Source organism: Talpa europaea (genome assembly GCF_964194135.1).
Source record: "Talpa europaea genome assembly, chromosome: X".
NCBI lineage: Eukaryota > Metazoa > Chordata > Mammalia > Eulipotyphla > Talpidae > Talpa > Talpa europaea.
The window spans coordinates 77,117,258-77,144,336 of NC_140081.1; the positions used below are offsets into that span (position 1 = coordinate 77,117,258).

A 27,079-nucleotide genomic window follows, 5' to 3' on the forward strand; every position below is an offset into this window, starting at 1 on the left:
ACAATGCTATCTAAGAGACACACACATGTGCACATACTGCATCATTACAGGAGTAAATCATGTACCACCAAAACATCCTACTTCTATGAGTCAAAATAGAGCAGAACCTCAGTCATACAGTGTCTTGGATTAAGAGGAGAAGATGCAGGGACACTAAAGCAATAGACTAGGTATTCAGACAGGTACTATAGAGAGCTCCACAGTGGCTGTTCTTGAGTGCCTTGCCATCACTGTTAGCTCTGCCACAGCTCTGAGGGTCCTTTCCACTTCTCTTGACCTATTTCAAACTACTGCCTGCACTTAACTTGAGAAACTGCTACTCTATAAATTGTTCCTCTTCCCTCTTTCTTGGCCAATATAAAATCAATTGTTGCCTGACAGACAGATTTGTTTCAGTTTTCTTAAAGGTACACAGGAAAGAAACACACCTTAATTTTATATGCATTCATTTGCTTGATTTCAATCTCACCCACTCAAGCATAGCGCAATCCTTTGAACTCTGACCCAATCCCCTTCACTATTGGGTGTCATGGCAACCACCACCCAGGCTCTGGGAGAAACTTTCAAGGATTGGCAGGAAAGTGCATCTCCCAACAGAGCCATTAGCACTTCTGCATTAGCTACCTTGATAACAGGTGGCCATAGGCCTGTCTCTGAACCCTCAGGCCTTGCTTTCAGTAGGTGTTCTCTTCTCCTCCCCAGAAGAGTTATGGGCCGCTCTCACACCCAGCCTACTGAAAGTAAAGTGCTATTGTGAAATGTGGAAACTCGGCAGGGGGACAGTTTATGCTTGAGAAACTTCCCCATAGTGTACTGCCCGTCCCCTGCAGCCTCCACCACCACACCCTGCTTGCTAAACTGTAGCCAGGGTTCTCAAACCTCTGCCAACCAAAGACAGTACATGAATCCCTAGCCATTTTTTAAAATTATTTTTATTTATTTATGCATACAAGAACTTGGGTGTAGGCCAGAAGTGCAGGGGATGAGAGGATTCTCCAGAGACAGAGAGGGAACAGAACAGGCAGACTGACTGAAATACACTGCTGAGGGGAGCAGGGGGCAAGACAGGAGAGGTCTGCTGCACCATGTGGGTCACCTCCCTGGCCAGGGACTTGATAGCGCTGAGGCTTTAACTCCTGCACCACCAGGGAGGCCCCTAGCCATTTTCTATTTTTGCTTCTTACCACTTTGTGACCTGTCGCTCATTCTCTGAACTTTGTTAACTCATGTCAAGAATGCACACATGACAATCTTGCCATCAAACTATGTATTTTTTTTTAAGAGCTCTGTTAGTAATGGTCCAGGTACAGGAGGATTTATGAGGCAGTAGAAAATGTTCAATTTGCAAACTGTTTTCTTGAGTTTCATGTTATTTACTTTGCTCAGAGCTTAACAGAAAAGTTGTCGGATGGAGATGGATTTCCTCTCACTACACTCCAAAGGAAGATAGGGATTGGTTGTTTGCAATCTTATTACAACAAAAGCCAACATACCTAAGAAAGACTTGTGTCAAGAGGACTAGTTCAGACTCAGTTCTTTATAGACACTGAGTGGGACCTATTACTCAAGTGTCCTCACAGAATCTACATAAATAGGAATGATTTTTGAAGTGGGCAAAACAAGTGAATGACTTCATCTTCTTAACTGCATGAAAAAAGGATACAGAAGGCTCTCATGCACAATTCTTTCTAGTAGAGCTGCTGAAATGTGAGAAGATGGTTTCAAGCTCTCCTTGAAAGCAAGATAGCATTCCTACTCCTGCTGCTGGTGTCTTTTGTCCTGGATGAGTGCTAGCAATAGCTCTTATAAGTTTAAAGGAAAAGTGAAAAACAAATACGACATGGTTCCAACACTTAAGGCACTCAAGGTTTAGTAGGGAAGCAGTGGAGTAAGCAGATGATCGTGACCTGGTGTGATGATGCAGAGGGAGACGTGAGCACAGATCTGAAGTGGCGTCTACCTTGGCCTGATTCAAAGATGGAGGGTGGGGGGCTTCCTCCTGATGAACTGAGTCTTCAAGGACAAATAGTTCATCGGGATTGGTGGGAGGGGGTGGAAATTTATATTTACATAGGTATGACAAGCCCCACTTGTCAAAGTGAATGCTAATATGCAGTGCCAATTAGGAAATTGAGAATAAATCAGATGTCATACATCAGAATGGTAGAAGCATGATAGCACCAGGAACCCGGGCTATAAGGACCAGAACAGACTCTCCCTTTTATCATGGCCTTTTGATCCTCGAGGCAATACAGTTAGATGATATCTGAAATGAGAAGATTCTGCCTAGGAATTAAACTACCCATTTTAAACCAGGACCCTGCCCTCCAACTTCATAATCTAATTGGGATCGCAGGACACATGCCTAAATTGGGTAAATAATTAGCAGTCTGAAGAAAAGATGAGAGGTCGAATCCACATGGGCATTCACAGGTAGGACAACCCAAGTAAAATATAGGCTTCTTGAGGGTTTTTTGTTTTTTGTTTTTTGTTTTTTTTCCACTGTTGTAGACCATGCACCTAACACAGTTTGGAGCCTGCTTGCTGAGTGCTCTGTAAATATTTGAATTAAATAAATAACTTCTTGGCTTTTATCAGGAAAAAAGCCTTGACATTTATCACTTGAAGAACAATTTCCAGTCCTCTGGCACTGCCTTTCGTGACTTTTACTCTCAGGCAAGCACAGCACTGCTAAGAATGGCCGCTTGGCCTACCTGAGACCTCTGGCGTGTCCTAGCACAGCCGTGTCCTCTGCTGTCCCCTACCACTGATGGGTGTTTCCCAGTGAGAGAGTAATATGGAGCCAGGACTTCCTGTTTATTTGTTTATTATGACTTCAAGCTCATTTCAGCAAAAGGCCCAGCCCTTGTATAGCAATGCAAATCTGGGAGATACATCTCCATTATTTGCTTGGCTCATGTAACAAGGTAGAATGCAGATTCTGACTTAGAATAAAACTCTGTTAATGAGTTTTGGTTAGGCTTGAAGGATAAACAGTTACAATCACTGTCAATAGGAATAGGTTGTCAATCTCTGCCTTTGATGCTTGCATTCCATTAAGGGGACTCAAATGATCATCACAATAATTCCCTTTAAAAGCAGAATCAGGAAAGAAAGAAGAGCAGCTTCAAAAGTAGCCATTTGTGCCTCCCACAGTGCGCAAATTCTTATTCTTCCAAGGCTTTATACTGGGTTATGATTTTTTCACTTAATTTTGCCATTGCACAAATTCTTCTTACTTTTGGCTTCCCGGGCTTGGGAAGATAGGGGTAATATCAGAAGAGTAAAGGGAAACCCAAGTCTTCATATAGAGATACTAGTGGGGATAAAGCTACCCGTCTCTCCCTGTGACGTACGCTGACCTCATGGCATTGCGGTGCTCTCCAGGTACATAATTTCAAGTCAAAGATGTATAGTAAGGTGAATGGAGAAGGATCCGGTTTTTAAATAGCAAATGCTAAATAAGCATACTCCCTGACGTCTTCCACAGTCCACAGGGCCAGAGTCATCTCTAACTCTATAGGTGGGCCTCCTAAGAAATTAGAATACCAAACACCACCACATAGAGATGGTGCTGAACACACTGCCCACTGTGATCCCTTCACCTTTTTTGACAGGTGTAGTTCAGAAGGTACCTGGTTTATAGCAGAGACTAAGGAAAAAATCAAGAGGCACACAGCAGACACCTAGAGTAGTATAGCCTTATACTAAAATCAAAAATCTTTGATGAGGAGCGCTTCCTGGATTAAAGGAAGAATACATACTGCCTGGTAGAGCTTTCCATATTTTTTCAAAGCTCTTTTGCAAAGTATTCCCTTTAATCCTCCGTCGTAGGTCAGGTTCATAGTTTTCTCCATTACGTAGATGAGAGACATAAGAAGATTCAATATCTAGCCTGAAGCTACACGGTTAAGAGTGCTGAATTCTAGTCCTTATTTCCAAAAGAGTTACACCCATTTTACAAACCAGATCTAGAAGGATGCATGTGAAAAGCAACAGTGAACTCTTGCCATATCACACTCTGTCCCAGCCAACTCCCCTGCTTCTGAAAGGCATGGCTGATAACCTTTACATTGGGCTTAGACATTTCTCGTTTCCCCTTTTCTCCACCCCCCATGCACCCCCCTTTCCTGAAAGAACAATTAAGATCCATCTGGGACTAATTATAGCAATTCTTGAATTTGAACTTGCAGCCATTACCCAATTGAGGTCGCTCCTTTTAAATTAACTTCCCTGGTCAGAATACAGGTTTGGTTATCTTCAGAGCCCAGTTCAGAGAGGCACCAGCTCACTCAACTTTTAATTAACTAACTAAATAACCTGCACTGTGACAGGCTGCCTATGATTTGATGGAGTCATTCATTTGCATTCAGACAAGGATCAAAATACATTGTCAGAGCTTCAGGGACTTAGTCCTACAAACCTTCCTACAGTCTCTTGTTCAAGACTGTGAGCTTCTTCCTTTTGGTTCCCTCTAATTGTTTTTTTTTTTTTCTGTCCCTTTGTTCTGATTATCCAACATTCATCACAAGTGCAGCTTGTGATTAAACAATGACAACTCATGTCAGATGCTGATAGGGAATCAAAAATTGGAGTCATGATCATATTAACCAAGCCCAGAGCTTGGCGAAATAATTAGGGAAAAACAAAGGGAGATTCCCAGGATGCCCAACTACAGAGAATTTCTAAAGTTTCAGGCCAAAACTGCTCCCCACTTAGGTAATAATACATCATAGCCGTAGGTCTTCAGTCTTCGTTGAACTGAATTCGTGGCAGCAGCTAGTCACAGCACAGTAATATTGATAGTTCTTATGGCCAGTAATTATTACTAGAGCTGCTGACACTTAGCGACTGGGCTTTGGAGTGAGACAAATTTGATTTTGACTCCAGGCTCCATCATTTTCTGCTTGTGAGGCCTCAGGCAAGTTACCTAACTTCTCTGCACCTCAATTTCCTAATATGGAAAATAAAATGAATAATAGTGCCTCCCTTAAAGGGTTCTGGAGAGGGTTCAATAAGATAAAGCAGGTAGAAAAATCTTTTTAACCTGAGGGGAGAAATCCTATACTGTGAAAAAACAAACAATGATATAAAATAATGGTACAGGGGCCTCTGTGGTGGCGCAGGGGCCAAAGACAGCACTATCAAACTGTCGCCAGCCGCCAGCTAAAGCGGTGACCCTCATGGCGCAGCAGACCTCTCCTGACTCACCCGCTGCTCCCCTCAGCAGTGTATTTCAGTCCATCTGCCTGTTCTGTTCCCCACTCTGTCTCTGCTGAATCCTCTCAGCCCCCACACCTCTGGCCTGTACCCCAGTTCTTGTATGCACAAATAAATCTTTGAAAAAAAATAATGATCCATCATTAAAAATTTTTTACAGTCTTTTTACGCAGTGCCTTGTACACAGTAACTGCTCAAAACAGGTTAACTTATGTTTATCTTCTGTAATATCCTGTTACCTATGTGATGGGAGAAAGAAATATTCAAGCAATATTGCTTGAACCCCCTTATATCTCAGGCATTCTGCTGGGAATTCAAAATGCATTTCGACATTTAGGCCTCACAATAACCCCAAGAAGTAGGTGCCATCATGACTCCTGTTTGACTGACATGGAACTAAAGAGAGAAAAATGACTTGTCCAAGGTCACTCAGCTGTGAAGAGGAAGAGCTAGTGCTCTAGGATGGTCTGCCTGTAGTGTCTAATCTCATCGCCTTTATGCCTTGCTGCCTACCTCGTGATTTCTTGTAAATCCATTGCAATCATGCATATCAAAGCAGTGTGCAAATAACAAAGTATAATATATGTGGCATAAGGGTTATTGCAGTTACAGCAAATGCCTTTGGGGCTCTACCCTTCCAAATACATGCCAATGGCATCCCATGGTAAACACATGCTGTTCTCTACTTGAAGACTTTCTCTCTGCCTGGGGTGGGGCGGGGGGGGGGGAGAGGGAGAACTCCTGACTATTAGCCAATGGCGAATGGGAATTGAAAGACAAAGACTCCACCTTCCCAGCCCTTTAGATGGGTGTTCTTCACATGATTCTCATGGGTGCTCACAGCTCACCTGCTCATTCATGCACCTGTATTGGCTTCTTTCTGGAAACTTCACTGTCTCATTTCCTCACTTCCCCACCAGTGCTTCCTGGAATTATCTCCCCATTAAACTATGGGTGCTCAAATCTTTGTCTCAGAAGCTGCCGCTGGCAGAGTCCTGCCTAAAACAAGAATCTTTCCGAAATTCCTCCTTTGGCCCTTTTCCCAGGAGCCTGGGTGAGCGTCCTCACGCTGCCCCCAGCTGCCCAGAGCTTCCTATGGGCTCAGCGTTTCTCTTCTTATTCCCTTTCATGAGGATCCCAGCATTAAGGGTCCTAGTTTTAGTTTTAAAGTGCGTGCATTATATGGAAAGGTAGTTCTTAAATTTCAGTGGGCATCAGAATCACCTGACTGTTAAAGTGCAGACCCTTTCTCAATCCTCACCCTTTCTCAATCAGACTCTCTGGAGAGGGGCTCAGTGCTTGCATTTTCCTAGGGTCTCCAGGTGATCCAAATGGTACCCACTTTGAGAAAGGGTGACCTAAAACATGCATGCATGTGGCCTGGGCCTCTAGGGAATCTGGATTATGCTCCTTAGGGCTCTGTCTATCCTCATTGCCTCTATAGATTCCAATGAGAAAGCCTGAAACGAATCATGGATAAGGCTCCTGGAATGAATCATGGATAAGGCCAAGGTTTGGTTATGACTGTTGGGGTGGGGCAGCCAAAGACTTCTGGGAAATGTTCTACGATGCAAAAAAGACATCCATCTTGATGACACTGCCAGATTTCTGCCCTCACCTGTTGCACTGCTCTCCCCCAGCCCCTATTCTCTGCTATGTTGGAAGCATGGGTGACTGCACCTCAGTTAGACTACAGCCTGTGCTGCTGTCTCTCAGCAGAACCTTCCCCACCCCATCCTCCCCACACACATCTCCTTCCTAGCCATAGTGACTGTGTGGTTTGCGTTCATTTGTGTCTCTGATCAGTATTGGGGCAGCAGGGAATGGGGTGGGGGTGGGGGGTCAAGATATTGATGTGAGTTACTTTGCTGTTGTTCTTTTTCTTCTTTTTGCAACTTGAACTCAAATGCCCAAAACCTCAGTGCCTTCCCTCCACCTCCAATCCTGTGCTATCCTGACCAACTGCTCCCAATACCCTTTGCACAAGCTGTGCCCCTTCCCCATGTCCCTCACCCCATAACAGTGGGGAACTGCTTCTCTACCCTTTAAGAATAAGTGACATAAAATCATGGAAGCCTTCGTGGAAGAGGCTGCCTATGATCTGGGCCTTGAAAGATAGATGTGACTTCCACAGGGAAAGATGAAGGGAGGTGGCATTGCAACAGGAATAAGGAAGGGAGAATATAAGAAAGGATGGACATCAGGCACCCTGTTAAGAACTATAGATACATTATTTCATTTATTCCTCACTCTCTGCCATTACATGAAGTAGGTGTGATAGGCATATTTTACAGATTAGGATACTGACACACAGAGTTAACTGCCCAAAATTATACAGCTGTTAAAGGGCAAAGTAGGGGCTTTAACACAGGCAGTCTAGCCACACTCTTAACCACCCTACTCCATGGCCTCCTAACTATTTTTTAATTAAAAAATTGCATTTATTTTGAAGCATTCAGAATGTCAACAAAACAGCTGCAGCCTTCTTGTTTGCAATTACAGAGTGGTATTCAGTTAACACAACAATTATTTCATATGAGCTGCATCAGAGACAAGTGAAGATGAAACATTTCCATCCCCATATAGAACTGATTTGTGCTGAGCACCATCAAGAACCTGCTTTAAAATTTCCATGCTGCTTTGCATCCCCCATCCTGCACCAGGCCAGGTTAGTGGCTGTTGAAAATAACCCCCAGGACAGAGCTGTCTAAAGTCACATTCAGTAGTGGGTTAACTATATATATTTTTTTTTTTTAAAAAAAAAAAAAGGACACTGTAGAGTTTAAAAACAAACCTTACACAGCCTTACATTTCAATTTTTTCCTTTAAAAGGAGTGAGTGAGTTATATATGGGGGGAGTGTTAAATGCACTGAAACAAATTTATTCCTCTTCATCATCTTCATCTTCCTTCTCATCCTCTTCATCTTCCTTGCCTTCTTTATTTTTCTTGTTTTTTTCCACTTTGAGACCCCCTTTTTGGCCACATCAGGCTTTCCTTTAGTTCAGGATGCAGCAATCTTTCTGTATTTTTCCTTAGGCTTAACAGCCTTCTTTTCCTGCGGCCGCTCGTCATCTGCAGTGTGCTGTTGCACACTCTCCCGGTGTGTTAGTGCACACTCTGCAGCGTCACCCATGGACAGACCAGGATGTTCTCTTTTGATTTTTGGGTACTACTCAGAACAAAACAAGAAAAAGGCCAAAGGAAGCCTCTTGGGTGCACTGGGATCCTTTACCACTTTTTCTGTTACCCCTTTGGGTGGGTATAAGTTTTCATTTCTCTTTCCTGACAGGTCTTGTCCCCCTTTGCCTTGTCTTCAAACTTTCTCCTTCGCAGACATGTTCTCCATCTCTCTGAGCACTTCTTAAAACTCTGAGGAGCCAATTTTATGGGGAATAGAACCAAAACGAAAATGCATACATTGTGCAAAGATGAAAAAAGATGTAAGAATTATATGAAATAAAATATTAAAAAAAAAAAAACTGAGGAGTTGACTGAAGCATCTGGCTGCTGCTTCTTGTGCTCCTCCCAGCAACTTTGCACAAAAAATACATATGATGACATTCTGCTACTCAGCTTCTTAATATCTCCTTCACCCATGATTAATAATTTTTCCTCAGCAAGGCAAGAGTCACCCAGTGCTCATCTGGCTCTCCCTTTCCCTGGTACTGTCTCTGTGAAGCTCGGAGTACTTGCCTCTCAACTATTATGTAGCCCGTTAAGTGAGACTGAGAGGTTAGGTAACTTGCCTGAGGTTACACACCTTGTAACTAGCAAAACTGGGAATTATTGCCATTGGCAGATCCTATTCTTTTACTATCTAGCCACTTACACTCCTTCCAAGCAGTCACAATTTCTCATGGAACCAGCTCTGGCGACCACTACAACAATTGCTGATAGTTGATCCAAATAAAACGCTTTCCTCTAGTGTGTAAGCACAATAAAACAGCAAGGCTCTCCTGAAGTCAAGAGAAATAGCCCCCTGAAATTCATCTCTCTGTTTTCAAAATAGCACTCTCTTTAAGCTAACTGTTTGTCACATTCCCACCTACAAAAGCCACAGGAAAAAAATCTTTAGGTCTTTAGTTGAAGACAAAGTATTCTCTAGCTATAGCAGGTTATGTGTTAATCATTTTCTGCTCGGTTATACCTAGGACATATTTCTGTTCTCCTGCCAGGTTATAATTGTCTGTTAAGTTGGTGATTTTTCCTACTCAAGTGTTGAGATCCTCCAAGCTAGGGACCGGATTTTTGTGACCTCTGTCTCCCAAGTTTCTAGCCTGAGGACTGGCACAGAACAGGCATTCAAGAAATGTTCATTGACTAAAGAGACAAATGAAATGTGATTAAGAAAAGCAGCCCTTCCATCCACTAGGGTCTTCCATCCATATTCTTTCTGAGTCTAGTCATATGTTGGTAAACTGGCTCTACATGTAAAAAAATAAATAAAAATAAAAGGCCCCAGTTTGTAGTGTTGGCTGACCTTTGTAGTATAAATATACCCAGACTGATTTCAAGCTACCAATGGTTTAATTTTGTCTCACAAAATTACTTAATATTTAACAATCAGCCCTGGAAGCCCCCTGTTTGTACCTAAAAGTCTGTGATTCTGCCTTGTGTGCTCAAGTGGCTGTTGTATCAGTGTGATCACAAAGATGCATGAGATGCTATTAGAGTGGGGAAGATAATGCCAAATGCAAACCAAACCAAACATTGTGAATTAGGAGAATCCTTTCCTTATCTACTTATCTATTTATTTATTTATTTAAATTGAAGTAAGTTCATGATCCCATTAGAGGAGTGGAGGTAGACTTATCACAGTGCAGCTGTCTCAAAAAAATAAAAAAAGTGAAGTCCACTGCACTGTAACATTATGTAAGTTTCAAGTGTGTATCTTTGAAAAGCAACATGTATATACAACATTAAGATTACTGCTAAGCATTCAATTCTTTTGTCCCAATATAACCCCCCCTTTTCCTTCCCTTCTGGCAACCACTAATTTGTCTTATAGTCCAAAACTTTATTTTTGTTTTATTTGGTTCATCTGTCTGTTTGTTTTCTCTATATGCTACATATGAATGAGACCATACGGTGTTCGTCTCTCCCAGTCTGGCTTATTTCACTAAGCATAATACCCTCTAGGTCCATCTATGTTGTTGCAAATGGCAGGATTTCATTTTTATAGCTGAATAGTATTCCTTTGTGTGTGCATGCCACAACTTCTTTATCCATTTGTCAGTCAGTGTGCGCTTAGGTTGTTTCCAGTTCTTGGTTGTCATAAATAGTGCAACAGTAAACATGAGGGTGCAGATATGTCTTTGAACTGGTGTTTCTGCAATTTTTTGATAAATATACAGAAGTGGGATTGTTACCACAATAAAAATAAATTTATTGTTTAAAATAAATTATCACTAATCTAGGGACACACAGTCTCAGTAGAAATACAGAGACTACGAAGGCCATACATTTTGACTTTGTTGAAGGGAAATCAATGTCCTTTTTGCTGCATTATTCTAGATTGAATATTAGTTAAAATTACCCCTTCCTCACCTCCCTGAACAAACAACTAGACTATTTCCAAAAATAAGCAGTGTACTGTGAAATGTATTCTAGTTGAGGTACTCCCAGGAAAAGGCATAGAGTTTGGAAAAGTGTCCTTTTATAGGAAGTTAGCTAGTGGAAAGGTCCAAGTGTTTTAAATATTTATTATTGGCCCATTGACCAAGGACAAAGCAGCTGTACTTCCTGGACAAGACAGTAATGTTTTGGTAAGTTTGTAGATTTGTCATTTGTACCCAGCTGTGGGCATTATTTGCTATCTCCCAAACTGCCCATCATGTGCTACCTTACAAGGGTCACAAACCTTTGAAAGTAAGTAGGGATGTGCTTTAAGATTTGAAGTATAGAGCAAATTAACCTTATTTCATCAGGACAGGAAGGCGTGATCTGCACTCTTTTCCCTAAAGATAGGACAAATTTAAGATTGTATTTCCCGCTACTTTTGGTGGTTCACCAGAGGATTTTCAGTGACAGCTGGATAAATATATTTCCTTTTCATGTACTTGCATTTATTTTCTTGCATGTGTTTTCATGGATACTATTGATTTGGACATAGCTAAATTTAAGTGGAGTAGCTATAAAGTAAACATTAAGTAAGTAATAAGATTGTGGTATGTGGATAAGACACAAATCATTAAAGAAGTTTGTGAAGGAATGAAATTTGAGAAATACTGTTTTAGGCTTAATAAAATGAGGTGTTCCCAACAAGGTCAACATGCATTTTAAAGGGTCTCCAATCTCTAGGAGCAAGAATAATCTGTTGCTCCTTTTACTTACTTGTGGCCATTTATTGCCTCTTATTTGTAAAGTTTTCTTTGCCTCTCCTGCTGTTTAGCATTAAAACTCCCATATTTTTCATTCAGCCATAGTGAATGCAATACTGAAGTCTGGGAAGTGAAACTTCCCAAAGACCTGTTCTTTGGAGAAATCCTTGTCCTCTAATCCTCACATCCTAGCATTTTATTTAATGCCTTATTCAATTGCCTTCTCTCTGCATAAGCTTCCCCTCTAGACAGCATAAGCACTGATGAGATTTCTCGGCTATACTCCCATTTTCCTTCTTTATGAAAAGCTTCAGCCTTTCTTTCTCCATCTGCACCACCCCCACTGCCATTGGGCTGACTTTGGTGCGGGTGATTGGCTCTGCTCTGCCTCACTAATCCAGCACATTTATTCAAGTCAGATGACTGCAATATGAAGCGCTGTCATTCAGTTTTAGGACAGAATGTGTGTGCAGATTGAGATTATTAGAAAATAATTCTAACAGAATTGACTTCTGATATATGTTTACTAAGACTAAAGCAATTTAGTAGCTCAGGATTTTCATTCAATAAAATGAATGCCTTTTATCATATCTGATGGGAGATTTCTTCTGGGAGGAATGGCATATTCTAAAGCTGATTTCTGTAGCATACCTCTCATTTAACTTCCAACACAGCTGAAATTAGACAGTTGCCATGGAATAACAGTGTCTTTTTTAACTGAGGAAGCAGGAAAAGGGGGGTGGGGGAGGCTGAAAAAAAAGTCTTCTCTTTGAACACAAGGATTGTGGTTGAACAGCTTTGTCTTAAAGAGAAATAACTGTACAATAAATGAGGGAAATCTGGCAAATTAAAACCAGAAACCTCCTTCCTTTCTCTCTCCAGTCCCTCAAACATTCTCAAGGTATATCAATCAAAGACAAATAGATGAAGGTGAATGGCAAGGCTTGTTCTGTGCTCAAAGCAAGATCAATCTTTATGTATGGATCCTTTTTTGGCATCGAGGTAAAAAATCCAAACATGGAGATACTTAGGTCTGCAAATAACCTAATCTGCATACCAGATGGATCTAGGGGGAAAAAGCAAAGACACTCTTCCACACACATATTTTTTTAAATGTGAGCATAGAAAAACAGATGCTTTTGCTCCCTAAGGGTCTGTGGGCTCTCTTAAGTAGTCTTGTGGAGTAATTTAACTTCAAATTTCAAAAATTATGGAAATGTCTAGATTAAGCATTAAATTGAAAAAAGAAAGGGCCTCTTAACAGAGAAAATGAACAGAACATTTTCAGAATTTGTTTTAACTCCTCAGGGATGCCCAGCTCCCCACCTTCACAGATAAATGGATGGGGGAGTCAATATAGAGAAATGTCCCCCAGTGGCTAGAGTATGATTCTCTGACTTCTTTAACAAATAGCTTAATGTTCATCCATGTGCACAGCTCAGTGAGTTGGTGTATGAGAGCCTTTACTTCTTTGAATAAAACCATTGTTTTAGTTTCCGTGGATGAAGATTGTGGCTGTTTTCCTTTCAGGTTCTATTTGTGAGAATAACAACACATTTCCTGCAAATCATGAATTTTATCTACATTTCACACATTCCTCATTATTATGTTTATTATGTCCACCACCCTATCAAGCCATCCTGCCTCTCTAACAAATCCTGCAAAGGCACAGTGGACGCCAAATGTGGATTTGGTGACCTGGTATTTCTTCCATAAATTTCATGGTAGACGATAAAACAGCTTTTATACTTGCAGTTCTAAAACTAATTCAGAAAGACCTATTACTGAAAATAACTATAAAAGCCAAGTAGAATATTCTCTTCGTTAACAGAGTCATTGAGCAACTGAGAGTACAATTTATACCTTGTTCATCTATAACAGATGGAAAGAACAAAGATGTAGGACTTGCTGAACAAGAACTGCTCCCATTAACTGTGTCTTTTGTGCATCACATTAAGCACAGCCCTCCCACCCCACCCTCACTCCCACCTGCCCTGTACCAAAAATTCAAAAAAGAAAAAGACCAAGAGTAAAACATGCCACTTTGGGCCAGTGAGGTCTCACTTAACTCACATTGGTAGGATCATCAGGGTCCCGCATAAATAAGATTGTAAGATAACTAGAGATACTCTTCAAAATATTGGGACTTAGCATTTCTAATGGAAACCTTCCCTACCATGTAGCCTACATCTCCCTGGGTTCCACAGAAAGCCATACGCCACAGACGCTGGCCTTCGAGAGGAACAGCCGTGATTACATTGTGTGGAAGCACAATGCTGTCTGCTTTTTATATTTCTGGTCCCCTCCTTCTGCTTTAAGTCAGTCTGTCACTTCCTCTGCTGCTAATGTAGCTCTCTCTAATATCACCCCCTCCCTCCATACACACCCCTTCTAATTTGCAACTTTTCACTTATTGTGAACTGGAAAACCACATTGGGTAAGAACTGTATGTTAAATAAGAGTTAAGAAAGCACTGAAAGTAAGGATGAGGGAATAATTATGGCCTTTGAGGCAGCAGCTCAGTGACACCTAAAGGTTCCTATCCTTAGATAACTTTCCCATCTCTTCCAGTTTAAGCTAAGTTTTGAAAGGGTGATGTTGAGAGAACTCCCTCAGAGTCAGTGAGTTTGTTCTGAACAGACCATCTGGGCATGGATTCAGATAGCCCACTAGCTTTTCTGAACCTGAGAAGTTTTTCTGAACCTGAAAAACTATGTCTTAGTGAATGATCCCTTTCCAGTTACAGAAGCCACATAGGGGGCCTCCCCTGGTGGCACAGTGGTTGAGTACTGGGCTGCGAAGCTGCCCTCAGCCTCTGCAGGGCTGGTTCGATCCCCGCCTGCCAGCGAGGGTCCCATACGGCGCGACAGACCTCTCCTGCCATGCCCGCTGCTCCCCTCAGCAGTGTATTTCATCGGTCTGCCTGTTCTGCTCCCCGCTCTGGCTCTGGTGAATTCTCTCACCCATCCGCGCTTCTGACTGTACCCAGTACTTGTGTAAATAAATAAATAAATCTTAAAAAAAAAAAAAAAAAGAAGCCACATAGGGGCTTAATGTCTATCCCACACACACTGGTTAACACCACCAAATTTGATACCAATGACACTTCTAAGGTAGTCGTCCTAGAGGACAGAAAAGGAAAGGAGCTGGAGAAAGGTGCATGAGTCACCCACCAGCAAACAGTGAGGACAGGACAAGGTAGACTTCCTGGGTTCCATCTCAGGGCGCTTCTCACAACAGTAACTTTCCCTTGCTCCCTCTTCCTTTCCTGTGCTCAAAAGTCCAGTGAGTCCTGCCTCTGGTGTGAAAGACTGACTCTGCTTCCTTTGGCCTTGCTTCTTTATTTCTCTCTAAGCTCCAGCAGATGTCCTTAGGAATCTTGCTCATTTTTCTGGCAGAACTCAAAACCCTCTGATTTTATTATATTGAGGGTTGTCAGTGAATTAAAAATTCAACAAATATATGGCCCCAACTTGCCATCAAAAGTTAACAAATGTCACCAGTAAGGGTGTTTCTCACAAGCGGACACTGAAGAATACATCCCAGAAGATACCTAACAGCTCATTTTGTGTCATGGCAGCATGAGAAATCACCTCCTTGAGACATTCATTAACCTTTCATTTCCTTCATATATAATCAGTCAGAAATATGGCTCATATTTTAAATTAATCGAAAACAGCTCAAAAGCTCCCACTCTCTCCCCCCTCCCCATTTGCCATGAGTTGAGGGTTTCTAATGTCAGCAATAGATATTTACATATTTAAATATGTGGTGTAATCTTCTGGCCAGCTTAAACTTCATCTCCTCCAGGAAGCCTTCCCTGGATATCACAGCTGTCCATCACAGGCATGAGACTTCTTTTTCCTCTTCCCCATGAACCTAGAACCTTGATTGGTCTTCGACATTTAGCATATATTAGGAAACTGTAATATACTGCCAAGAGTACATTCTAGAAGCATACATTCCCAGGTTGTCATTCCACCTTTACTACTTTCTAGTTGTGTGGCCTTGGGCAAGTTACTTAAACTCTCTTTGACTGAGATTCCTCATCTCTAAAATGAAATTAATGACAATCTGTTAAAGTGTTCTAGGCATTAAATATATATAAAGCCCCTGGCATTATGCCTGGCACATACTAGGTCCTCAATTAGGGCAGTTATTTATTGTTGTTGTTGCTGTTGCTGCTGCTGCCTTTTATACATAGTTCTGGCTTGAATGTGTGCAACTTGTTTTCCCAAGTTGTTTTTAACCCCTTTGATAGCTGTTCAGAGAGAAACTTCTCGTGGTTCTGCCTCTTGTTGTGTCTTTATATTATCCCTTCCACGTTCCCATTCCCTGCAGGCAGCATACTACTTTGCACAGGCTCAGTATTCAATAACATTTTAGAAATCAATCAAGCAGATTTTTTTGCTGTTTATGTAGGGAAATAAGTTAGCATTAGGTATATTCAAAACTTCTAACTGCCAACCAATATATTGGTTTGGAATATATTCAACCACTAACATATTTTTAGATGATAAAAATGCACCATGTAAACTATTATGGCTTAGTATTAACACAGTGTTATTCAAGAAAATTCAGACAAGAATCATCACCCTAAGCAGGGTTTCTCAGGCATGATACTATGGACATTTTTGACCAGATAATTCTTTGCTGTGGGGGTGTCCTATGCACTGTAAGATATTTAGTCGCATCACTGGATGCCACTCACTAGCTGCCAGTATTACGCTTCCCAGCTGTCACAACCAAACATGTCTCTAGCAATGCCAAATCCCCCCTGCACTGCCCTAGGCATCACGTTCGGCACCAAAAGACATACAGATGGTCACAAGGCTCTCATATTAAGGCATGAAATAAAGGCAGGCACTATAGAAAGGGTTTCAATAACCACAAGCAACCTTGATTAACCTGAAAATCCCATTAACCCCATTCCTTGAGTGTTCTATTCCCTAAGCACTCCAGATAACAAACAAAAAAAAAATGTACCTTACATTCTGTTTTCTAATTTGTATGCAAAGTTCAGCCAATTTTCCATCTCAACTGCCAAGTACAGAAATCCAGTTCATGGGTGGGGAATCATCAGCTTCATCGCTTTTACCATCTATTTTAAGTGACAATGATGTTACTGACCTGAAAGGTTAGAGAGCTTCCTTCCCCTGTCTTTGACATTTTTTGATGTTAGCAATTTTTCCTGTATTATCTGTCTGAAAGTGGAATGCAACAAAAAGAAATCTGGTCCAATTAGGTGTGATTTTACTATACATAAAAGACCTAACACTTTGTTGATCACTTAAAAGTAATTTGCTCTAGCCATTCTCATTGATTGTGCAATTGGAAATGTCCATCTTGTAAAAGCAATATTTCTTATTTCTGCAGGTTGTGATCCTGGGGAAACATTCGAGAGGTTATCACTACATGCTTGCTAACCTGGTAAGAACAAGCAGACTTTAAGTTTCCCAAGGCAATTTATTCAATTTTGATTGTGTTGTCTATAATCATCCAAAAAAAGAAATATATGAAGTACCTAATGTATTCTCTAGATGCTTGGAGAAATGAATTTAGTAAATACCCAAACCTGAATGTAATAGCCTTGTTTTTTATTACACTGTCTCTGTTTTTGCTATGAAGCCTATTTCTCTCCATATTTAAAAAATAATAATTTGATATGATTCTTCAGTGATTATTCGTAGATTCAATTTGAATTTGAAATATAAGCCATTTTACTCTGGTTTGAAACATAAAACAAGGGACAGGGAACATAGGAAACTGACTCTTTCTCCAGTTAATCCAAATGTATGTGTACATCAGCACTGTAGTTGTCTTTCTGGAAGCAAACCATTACCAAATCTTTTCAAATCAGATGCCAGGCGTAGGTTTGAACATGGAGCATTAAATAACCATGACAAAGTATATAGCCACCTTTCTACTTATAACAACACATCTGACTTGAGTCGTTACCTTCAAACTTTCCATGCCTTTAAAGTTTGTGACATTCTACAAGCTACTGTTTCATTAAGATAGTTTATAGTTCTTCTTTCTCTAAAAGAACAATTGGTTTAGGAATTAACAAAATGGCTTCTATTCAGAAATTTCTGTTTGGCAGAGGTTCTGAATAATACTCTCTCTATGGAATGAAAGAGGAATGTGAAATTATCACTGTGATACTAAGAATCTATTAAATTATTGCATAACATGAGTTCTAACCCCAATTTTGTTTCATTAGCACAAGAAAATCATACTCATTATAGAGCTCTTAAGCCAGAAGAATAGCAACAAAGGTGAAAGATTATTGTAATTATATACTTAGATTTCTTAAATCAAAGAAAAAATCTTATTTTGTTTTAATAATGAGTATTTTTAAAATTAGAAGTGAAATGGAAATGTTACTTAAATTTCTTTCTTAGAAAGTGTGTACATTCAAATACTTTGTAAGAGGAATAGCACTACCACTTTGAAATGCAGGACACATGTTCTCCAATAAAGTACTCAAAGTGGAACTCCTCAAACCATTTTGGGAATAAATGAATTGACTCTTTTAGAAGGAGAAATCTTGATTTTTAATTTACATCTGAATAGATCCACTTTGTTTTTTAGGCAACCAATAATGATATTTGTTGACTTATTCTGGGTTAGACCAGGACTTGGCAGGAAAAATGGTGCCATAGCAAGGCACCCAAGGGAGTTTTTAATGGATTTTTACCATTTTTTCCTCACCAATAAGTGTATTTCTTCCCTTCCTTCCTTTCTCTCTTCCTTCTTTCCTTCCTTCCTCCCTGTTTCTTTTCCTTCTCCTCTGCCTTAGATGCCCTATAGGGTTCACCCATCACTGATGGTATATAAGATGAATTTAGACTGTGCACACATAAAGTTTTTTATAATGGTAATGATTTTAATGTATTAGAAAAATATAAAACCAGATATCAAAATCTAAATTTTATGAATATTATTACTTCATACAGAGCTAAAGTAGAGACTTAACAAATGAAATAATTTTTAACACCAGTATGTTGAGTAAACTATAGCACAGAGATAAGCAGATGTAGCAAAATCTATTTTTTTGCATGTCATTGTGGTGGTTTGTGGACAACTGAGGTATAGAAAAGAGCATTGAACTAGAGGACATAAAGTTTTGGTCATCATACTGAGTTTGCTACTAGTCAGTTATGGAGACTTGGATAAGTCACTTCACTTTTACTGTAAAACTCACATGGGAGTGGGGACTTCATTAAAGTAGTGGCTGGGTCCTTTGGAAGCAAATGCTAAGATATAATTAGAAGTACAAGACATTTATTGGTAGTAATATCTGTGAAAAATAACAAGAAGAGGGATACAAGTAGGAAGGAAGAGCTCTAGACCACAATAAAGTTCTGATATCAGTGGGAGGGTGGGGGGAGAAGTTTGATTAGAAGAGTTTCAGATTGTGCTTTAGTCCCAATAAAGTCCTCATCAGCACAATGGGGAGCTCCAGCAGCGGCACAAAGACTACACATAGAGGAACCCCATTGTTCCTTGAAAAGCAAGCCATTGTGCCTCCACCTTGCATAGTCATCAGCTGGCAGCTGTCCAGGAAGCATAATCCTCCAGCTTGAAATCTGAAGCAGATCTTGAAGGCATCTGAAGGCCGGAGGCTGTCAGCTAAGTCAATTTCTCGAGGCACGTTCTGCCTTAAAGGGATAATGAAGCTGCATAGGTCAATGATTTTTAGTTGCCCTGAGATTACCAGATGATCTATAAAGACTATTTCCATTCTAGAATTCTACCTGGCCTCCCTAGTCCTACTACAGTCCCAGGCCAGAGAGAAAAGAAAGCCTGTGAAGTGGTAGGAGGTGGGGGGAAATGGTGGACTAAATGCTAACAAAGAACTCAAAATTATGAGACCTTGGGAGGCTGCCTATTTCAATAACAAGCAATGTCTGTTCCTTCAGATTGAATGTAGTTAGTATCGCAACTGTCTGGGTAATGAAAATATGAACTCATTCACTCATTCTTTAAGATGACACTTCTCTTCCTCTAGTGACCTTTTCATTTGAACTCAGCCATAGGTTTCCACAGGTTCCTGTGATCTATATCAAATTGCGTATGGGCAATACTAACAAATTGTTGCTAATCTCTGGCAAAAAATAGTAAAATAAATTATCTCTACCATGGTTTCCTGATTTTTTTAAAGCATATTAAATTATCCCAAACACTTCCATAAAAGGCACACAAACACACACACACATACATAGAGCAAGTCAAAACTATTCAGAAGTCATTTAGATGGTCAAGAGAGGATAAATGGAGTTAAGAAGGAGTTTCCTTTCAAGACGAGCCAGCTGGATGGAAGCTGAGGACATGCGCACAGAAGAGCAAAGCCTAATCCAAGTCTTGGTGGAACAACAGTGCATAACTGCTGCCTTCTTCTGTAAATTCAAAGACAAAACCAGTCACACTGCTTACCTAAGCTTTCTGGAATCACCTACAACAGTGCCCCACGTATCCCGTTGCTGCTGAGCTCCATCTATCTGGCAAAGATTTTCGTGTGCGTTTACATGGACTTTCCCTGGTAGCAATTCTAAAAGTGAGAAGACTTGGATATTCCATAAATGCTTCAACAAGGGCCTTTCACAAGTCAAGGTGTAAATTTCAGAGCAGACAATAAGCTCCAGAAAATTCTAACTTATGGGAATCCCTGAAAGAAAGAAATGATACCATCAGTAGCACAGACCAGAGGTATGATCTGTTCAAGACAGAAGTAGACATCCAAATACAGCAGGTAAGCCTCTTATACATTATGTATTGATGATGTCATTTCTTTTTAGGGGTTGTTCCATAATTAATTGTTGTTTTCTCTTCCAGGGTTCTCTCTAAGGTGGTAATGTTTCTCTAGTTCAATACTAGAGATAACCAGCATGTCACAACCTCTCTTTCTTCCACAGTAGGGTCATAGATTAGGATTCTTTTGACACTGCATTCCCAGGGAGAGCTCTGTTATCTGTGGGGCTATAAAATCATAAGGAAGCTGAAGGCCTAACATTAATCCAGATGGGCAAAAGCCAAGAGGGATCTGAGTACACTTAGCTAAATTCCAGACAGAGCTGAGAATCTGAAAGATCAGTCGATCAAACTAGTTTAAAAATTGACACAAAATAAATTGGATCTGGGTTGGGATGGTCCCAGATGTTCGGTACCCATTCCCAAATTAAAACCAAAAAAAAAAACAAAAAACATTTGAGGTACCCAGGGAGGAAGGTGAGCCATGATGGAAGTTTTTCAGTGCTGCACCAGTTAGCCACTGCCTTAGAAGACCTGACAGTTTCTCTGCTTAGGTTAAGACCAATCCCAGAGTTGGGGACAGGTGTTGGCCCCACAGTGGAAGTTAGGCAATGCTGATTTAGTAAAATTTTAGAAAAATTTTAGGCAATGCTGAATGCTGGGGGTAGAGGACCACTGGATCAGGCTATCCACCAGGCCACTCTGCTAAGGGAGAAAAGGAAGCTAAGGTATCTTCCACTCCACCTTGCCGTGTTACCTGTTTCCTTTAGACTTCTCACTTCATTGTCTCGGAATTCCTATAAGGAGAGATGTCTTACCCACACACCACCCCAAGCTTTTTAGAAATCAGGAATTGGGCTCAAAAAAAGATACACAACTTGCCCAAATCCTTTGCTGAACTAGGTGTGCAATACAAGTTGGTCAAACTACTGATAAAGCACCCTCTTCCCGCTTTACCCACTGAAGCATCTCAGGGCGACAGAAGACCAGCCCCACAAAGGTCACACAGAAACATCTGCAGTGACATAATCATATATGAAGTATAAACTGCAAGTTTATAAAGAGAACAGAGCATAAAAGGCTTGAAAAACAAGGATGGTTTTGTGAATATGAGTTTGAAATCTGTCCAAACGGCCAATAACTAGTTCCAGCACCAAGTCCATCTCCGGCACTGCTCTTTGCTCTCCTGCACATGCCCCCCACACCCCTTTCTCTCACACACACACCCCACGCTGCTCTCCCTTGCCATCTCTCATCCCCTTTCTTTCTCTTGCTCTCTTTCGTCTCCTTCCCTCCCCAGCTGCTCCATTCATATTATTAATATGCCAGGAAATAATGATGGGGACACTAGATTGCATCTAATTTTTCTAAAATTTTACTAAATCAGAACCATTATTTATAAAATAGAACCCAAACAAGAAAGCCAGGTGTAGCCTCAGCTTCAAGATGTCAACTGTGCAACTTACCAGACCTTGGCATGTACCTGAAACAGAGAAGGACCCACTTTGTTTAGAGAGAGAGCAAGTTTGAATGAGGTTGAGTCATGCTGTTTTGCTTGCCAGTAGCAATTGTTCCATTCTGCTCCCTTCCCCTTCCAGGTCTTCTTGTTCTGTTCTCTACTCTTTCCCCTCCTTTGTTCTTTCATTTTCAATGTTCTAAATAAAACATTCAAATATTCAGAATGTTGTGATCACTGCCGCCTCGGCAGATGGCATGTAAACACAGAAATCGCTGGGCCAGAGCCTGGCCTTAGAGGCAAAGGAGGTGGCCTGGAAGAGAAAACTCCCATTGTTCCCCGAGGCCAGGAGCCCAGTGAGGTCCCCTGGGTTCACATCCTCCCTAGTGGCTCAGGATTGACTTTCTCCTCTGCATGGAGTCAGCACACAGCAGAGCACCAAAGGAATGATGAGTGGTGACTGAGCTGGGGTCCAATGTCCTACCTACATTTAGAAAGCCACAGGCACTGTCAGCGTCAGGTAGCCAACTTCGAGACTTATTCTCCCTGTCCAACAATCCCTCCATTATAGTCAGCCATCACTTCCTTTATCTCTCTCTTCCCTTCTCTCTCTCCCCTCCCCTGCCCGCTGAAATTAACAGGGAAATATCACTTCCACCCATGTTCTAGCAGGATGGACTGAGAGAACTGTTTTCTCCCCAGAACCCCTGACCATAGCCACTAAAAGAATGCTTCTCAAACAATCTTGTGAAGAAGGGTCCATTTTTTCCCTTAAATCATCATGGACCAATAAAAGCACAACAAAAATCACTAGAAGACATGAAATAAATAAAACAAGGTATATAAAATACAAGGTCAATTATTTTGCTATTACTTCGACAGCCATAATCTTATCCTGTTAAATAACTATAAAGATGCATAAAGGCTTACTCTCAAGTTCTTTCTTTATGTCATCTCAGACTGGTAACAACTAGCAGACTACCTGCCCCCAGTCCGCACACTTACTTTGGGCAGTATTGCTTTAAAGGTCTTTATGGTAACTATTTTTTTCCCTCTATATATAACTCCAGTGCAGAACACCTTGTTCGCTCCATTGCAAAGAAGACAAGGCGGTGTTCTTAAGAAACTTACATAATATTGAACAAACCAGAGTTGCACAGTTTATGATGATTGGCATGGACACAGAACAGGTGCTAGGATAGGGAATGAAGAGAAGACAGAGTATGGGGAGAGCATGGTCAGAGAAGGCGTTTCAGAAAAGGCCATCGACTTTGAAACAATGATCTAAAGGGTGAGAAGGGGCCAGTTATATGAAGAATCAGGGAAAGTTCATGCCAGGTATAGGGAACAGCATGTGTCAAGCTCCTGAGGCACAAAAGAGCTTAATACTTTCTCTGAACCATCAAAGGCAATTTTGGCTAGAGTAGACTGAGTGGCAAAAACCAGATTATGTAAGGCTTTGATAGGCCTGGTTAAAGAGATTTAGCTTTTTCAACAGCAACATAGAGCCATTAAAGAATTCCAACTAGGAGGTGTACATGATCTGATTTTTGCTTTAAAAAAATGAAGTGGGTGGATCTAATGGTGTTTAAATTATACCTCAACATAGATGCTAATTAAAAAAGAAATGAGTAGTTATTTTTGCCACTAATAGTACTTAGGTCAACTTGTTGATTATTTGTATATTCACACAAACAACTCCCACTGAACTAAAGAGCCATAAGGTCAGGGACTAAGCTTGATAGGGTCCACCATTGTATCAACAGATAGCACTTGGAAAATTTCAAAGTATATTTGTTGATTGGATTACAGCATAAACTAGTAAGTAAACATTGCAAACAACCTATAATCAAGTGCTAGTTGATATAGTGTGATGTTCAACTTTATACATTATACCCTCCCAAGAAGATGAACCTGATTCTATAAAACAGGTTGGACCTTAGCAACCTGATTACTTGAGTTACCATGATTATTATACATTTCTCTACAGAAGCATTGCCCAGATGAGCAATTCAAATGGCACTAAAAGCAGAGTCAGCCTTCATTGAAACTGTGAGATAGATACTTCTCCCTGGGAGCCTGCCAACCTTCGTCCTATTACTTTTATCTTTGCTATAGGCAAGCCACCTTTTCCCATTTCTCACCCTTAATCTACCATCAACTCAATGAAAGTCACCTAACTTATCTTGTCTCTGTTTTCCTCTTTGTATAAAATGTACCCTAAGAATAGTATTATTTGAAGGAAATCTTTGCATAGTATCTTAAAAATAAATGCCCTAAAAGTAAACCTTGACTATATTTATTTCCAACTGTCAAATAGCCGTACTACCACAAGGAACACTGTATTGTGGTATGTGTAAATCAAGGGAGACAGGATAATACTGAATTCATGTGAATCTTTGGAAGACTGAACCATCTGGGCTAGACTGAAATCAGGGATAATCTCTGTTTGGATGCCAGTTGTGTAGCCACTGTCTTATAAAAGATGACCTTGGCAAATTAATCAAAGAGAGTTTACCAGATTCTACATGAACTGCTTAGGCTCAACAGCCATGATTGGTTTTATGCTGCTAAATTCAGATGTGGGCAGCAGTGTACTAGATGAAATGAACAGATGTGATATGATTGAGAAGTGATGCAATTGATGAAATATAGCATAACTTTCAAATCCAAGCGCATAATTTTCCTCTCAAAGAGACAACTTCTGGAGATTATATCTGCATTTCCAACAAATATCATCATTGTTGCACAAAGGCAAATGGACATGCACAGATTCTTAAAACACACAAAATGAGAATGTAGACTTTCAACTCACCCTTCTCTGAGCACTTCAATTGCCTCCATCTTTCTCTGCCTTCTCTCATCTCTTTTAACAAATCCCTCTGTGCACAGTTTACTGGCCCAATTAAAGGAAAAGATACCACAATGGCAGCTAATAAAAACAAAAACAACAATAATTTCAACCAAACAGAACTGGTGCAATACATACAGCATTAGAATTTGATAAGTCTAGTTTAAGCCCACAAAAATGATTGAATATCTGATTATCATGTGTAGTTATTCAAATCCCTATGAAATAATAAAATGGGGTTAATAGAAATTCCACTTAGTGAAACAGGGAACTTGCAACCTTGGAGTCACTTAGCAATGACGTTGTAGAATATATACATATACTTATTACATGACAGACATAGGAGGACATGCAATAATGAAGAATGACCAAAACCCATAAGAAGTCAACAATGTACAAGAGCCTATAATAGTTGGCAAAAGGGGGCACAACTACCTGATAGAGATACAGAAACAAATTTGATACAGATGTTTCTTAGTCATCACTTTACTAACTGATATTTTCTTGAAGACTGTGGCTTCAATAGAGAGAGCTAGTGCTGTGGTTCTGTATTAGTGTCTTCATTGAGGATTGGGGGAGGGTCTGTCTGACTACAATGACTCTGCAGTCACTAATGACAACAGTAGAATATAGCAACCTGTGCAAACAACAGAACAGAGGCAGAAGAGAGACTAAGAGCCAGGCTATTATTTCCTTTCTGGTTAGCAACATTCTCCCAACTTCCTTCTTTCTAGCATCATTCTTCACCCTTTTATCTGTCTAAGCTGTTTTATTTGTTTAGTGGACATTTCTTTTATGTTTGCTTTTCACAGAGGGTTTAAAGTATTTGGCATTTATATCCAAACCTGAGAGTTGTATGCTGCCACTTCAAAAGAAAACTCTAGCAAGATATATAGACAAAGGGCCTCACCTGGTGGCGCAGCAGTTGAGCGCTGGGCTGCGAAGCTGCCCGCAGCCTCTGCAGCGCCAGTTCAATCCCCGGCCGCAGGCGAGAGTCCCACATGGCGCTCAGACCTCTCCTGCTGCCCGCTGCTCCCCTCAGCAGTGTACTTTGGTCCTTCTGCCTGTTCTGCTTCTGGTCCTTCTGGTTCTGGTGAATCCTCTCACCCTCCCACACTTCTGACTGTACCCAGTGCTTGTATAAATAAATAAATAAATCTTTAAAAAAATAAAGCAGAAGTTAAAAAAAGGAAATGCTTTTACAATTATGAGATTGTAAGTGAATGGCACCTAGGAGCCAAGGAACTCTTGCTCTTAGACAGGATCTCTCTCCTAATTCCTTTTCTACCATTGATCTTCACCCCTTTATTTTCCTTTTTATCCCCCAGAGATGCTCAATAGGATTTCCTCTGCATTATGACATTTATAAAGGATTCAGTAGAACTTGGACTTATTATCCACACCTATAGTTTGCAAGTGGTCATCGCAAGAAGTACAACCAAGAGTTTACAAACAAGCGAATTGTCTTACAATTAATAGCTAAGAGGTGAAGCAGGATCAGAAGCCAGCAAATTAGTGTCCTTTGTATTAAAGTGGTCTCCTAACATCCCCCAACTTTTTAAGCTGTGCCCCTTTCCAGGATATAGATACTTCCATTATCTTTGCTGAATTTCTTTGGAACCCCCTAATCCCAGTTTTCTAAACACTGCAGATAGCATTTACTCACATCAAATACAGTAATTTAGCAATATGTGGTCAAATACAGGCAGCTCATAAATATGTGATGGTTGTATCATGTTAGAAGGTAAACAGGTAAACCAGGGGTCAGCTGACTCCTGACCACAAAGCAGCACTTCTTTCCTACCTCCCTTCTCCCTACCAATAACCTTCCCACATTCATTTTCCCCTGTTAACCTCCCAGGTTTAGGGTGATCCTCCTGTTATTTTATTTATAGGGATTTCAGAGTCACTTAGGAAAATACTGCCGCCAGTATCTCTGCAGATAATCAGAAGAAATAAAATCTAAGGAAGAGTTTATGAGCAGGTAAAATACCTTCAAATGATGTGATGGCAGAAAAGTAGGCCAAGAGCCCAACTCCATTATAAAAAATGATTCCCTCATTATTCTACCTCTTACCACAACCCTGGCCTTTTTTCATATACCCTCCTAAATTCTGGATAGTTGTTGAGAAACTCTGTTATATTAGTACTTTGCTGAAGTTGTTTGTGTGTTTTATCTAACAATAGATTTATGCACAGCACCCAGAGAATATAGCAATAGGTAACAGAAGAGTAGCTCTGGCCCATTTTCCCAGGGAAGAAGATAAACCCAAGCTCTGCCATCTTTTGACCCAAGTGAGCACTTACCTCTGACTTTCATCTTTCTTCCAATAACCTTCACCCTTCTGTTTTCAACTTTCACCTCCCAGATAGTCTGTGGGCTTTCTATTGTGGTATTTTTTTCTAAATTTATGCAAATTTCAGTAAATTCTTCTACCACACTCTACTCTCTCCATTCTGTTCCTGACACTATATT

General features: G+C 40.5%; 1 protein-coding gene and 1 pseudogene across 3 annotated transcripts in view; one reads left to right on the top strand and one right to left on the bottom strand.

Annotated features, from left to right (window-relative positions):
- Positions 1-27,079, top strand: part of GRIA3 (glutamate ionotropic receptor AMPA type subunit 3) — a gene marked incomplete at both ends in the record, with an annotated part of 261,431 nt that overhangs the window by 146,877 nt on the left and 87,475 nt on the right. For both annotated transcript variants that reach the window (XM_084259151.1, XM_084259150.1), the window contains one exon: positions 16,919-16,972. In XM_084259151.1, the coding sequence (XP_084115277.1) occupies positions 16,919-16,972 (54 nt within the window). The remainder of the gene's footprint in view (positions 1-16,918; positions 16,973-27,079) is intronic.
- Positions 8,102-8,866, bottom strand: LOC311186954 (high mobility group protein B1-like; annotated as a pseudogene). The gene is made up of 2 exons: positions 8,703-8,866; positions 8,102-8,591 (listed from the first exon to the last, which is right to left on the bottom strand). The product of its transcript is annotated as a high mobility group protein B1-like (transcript).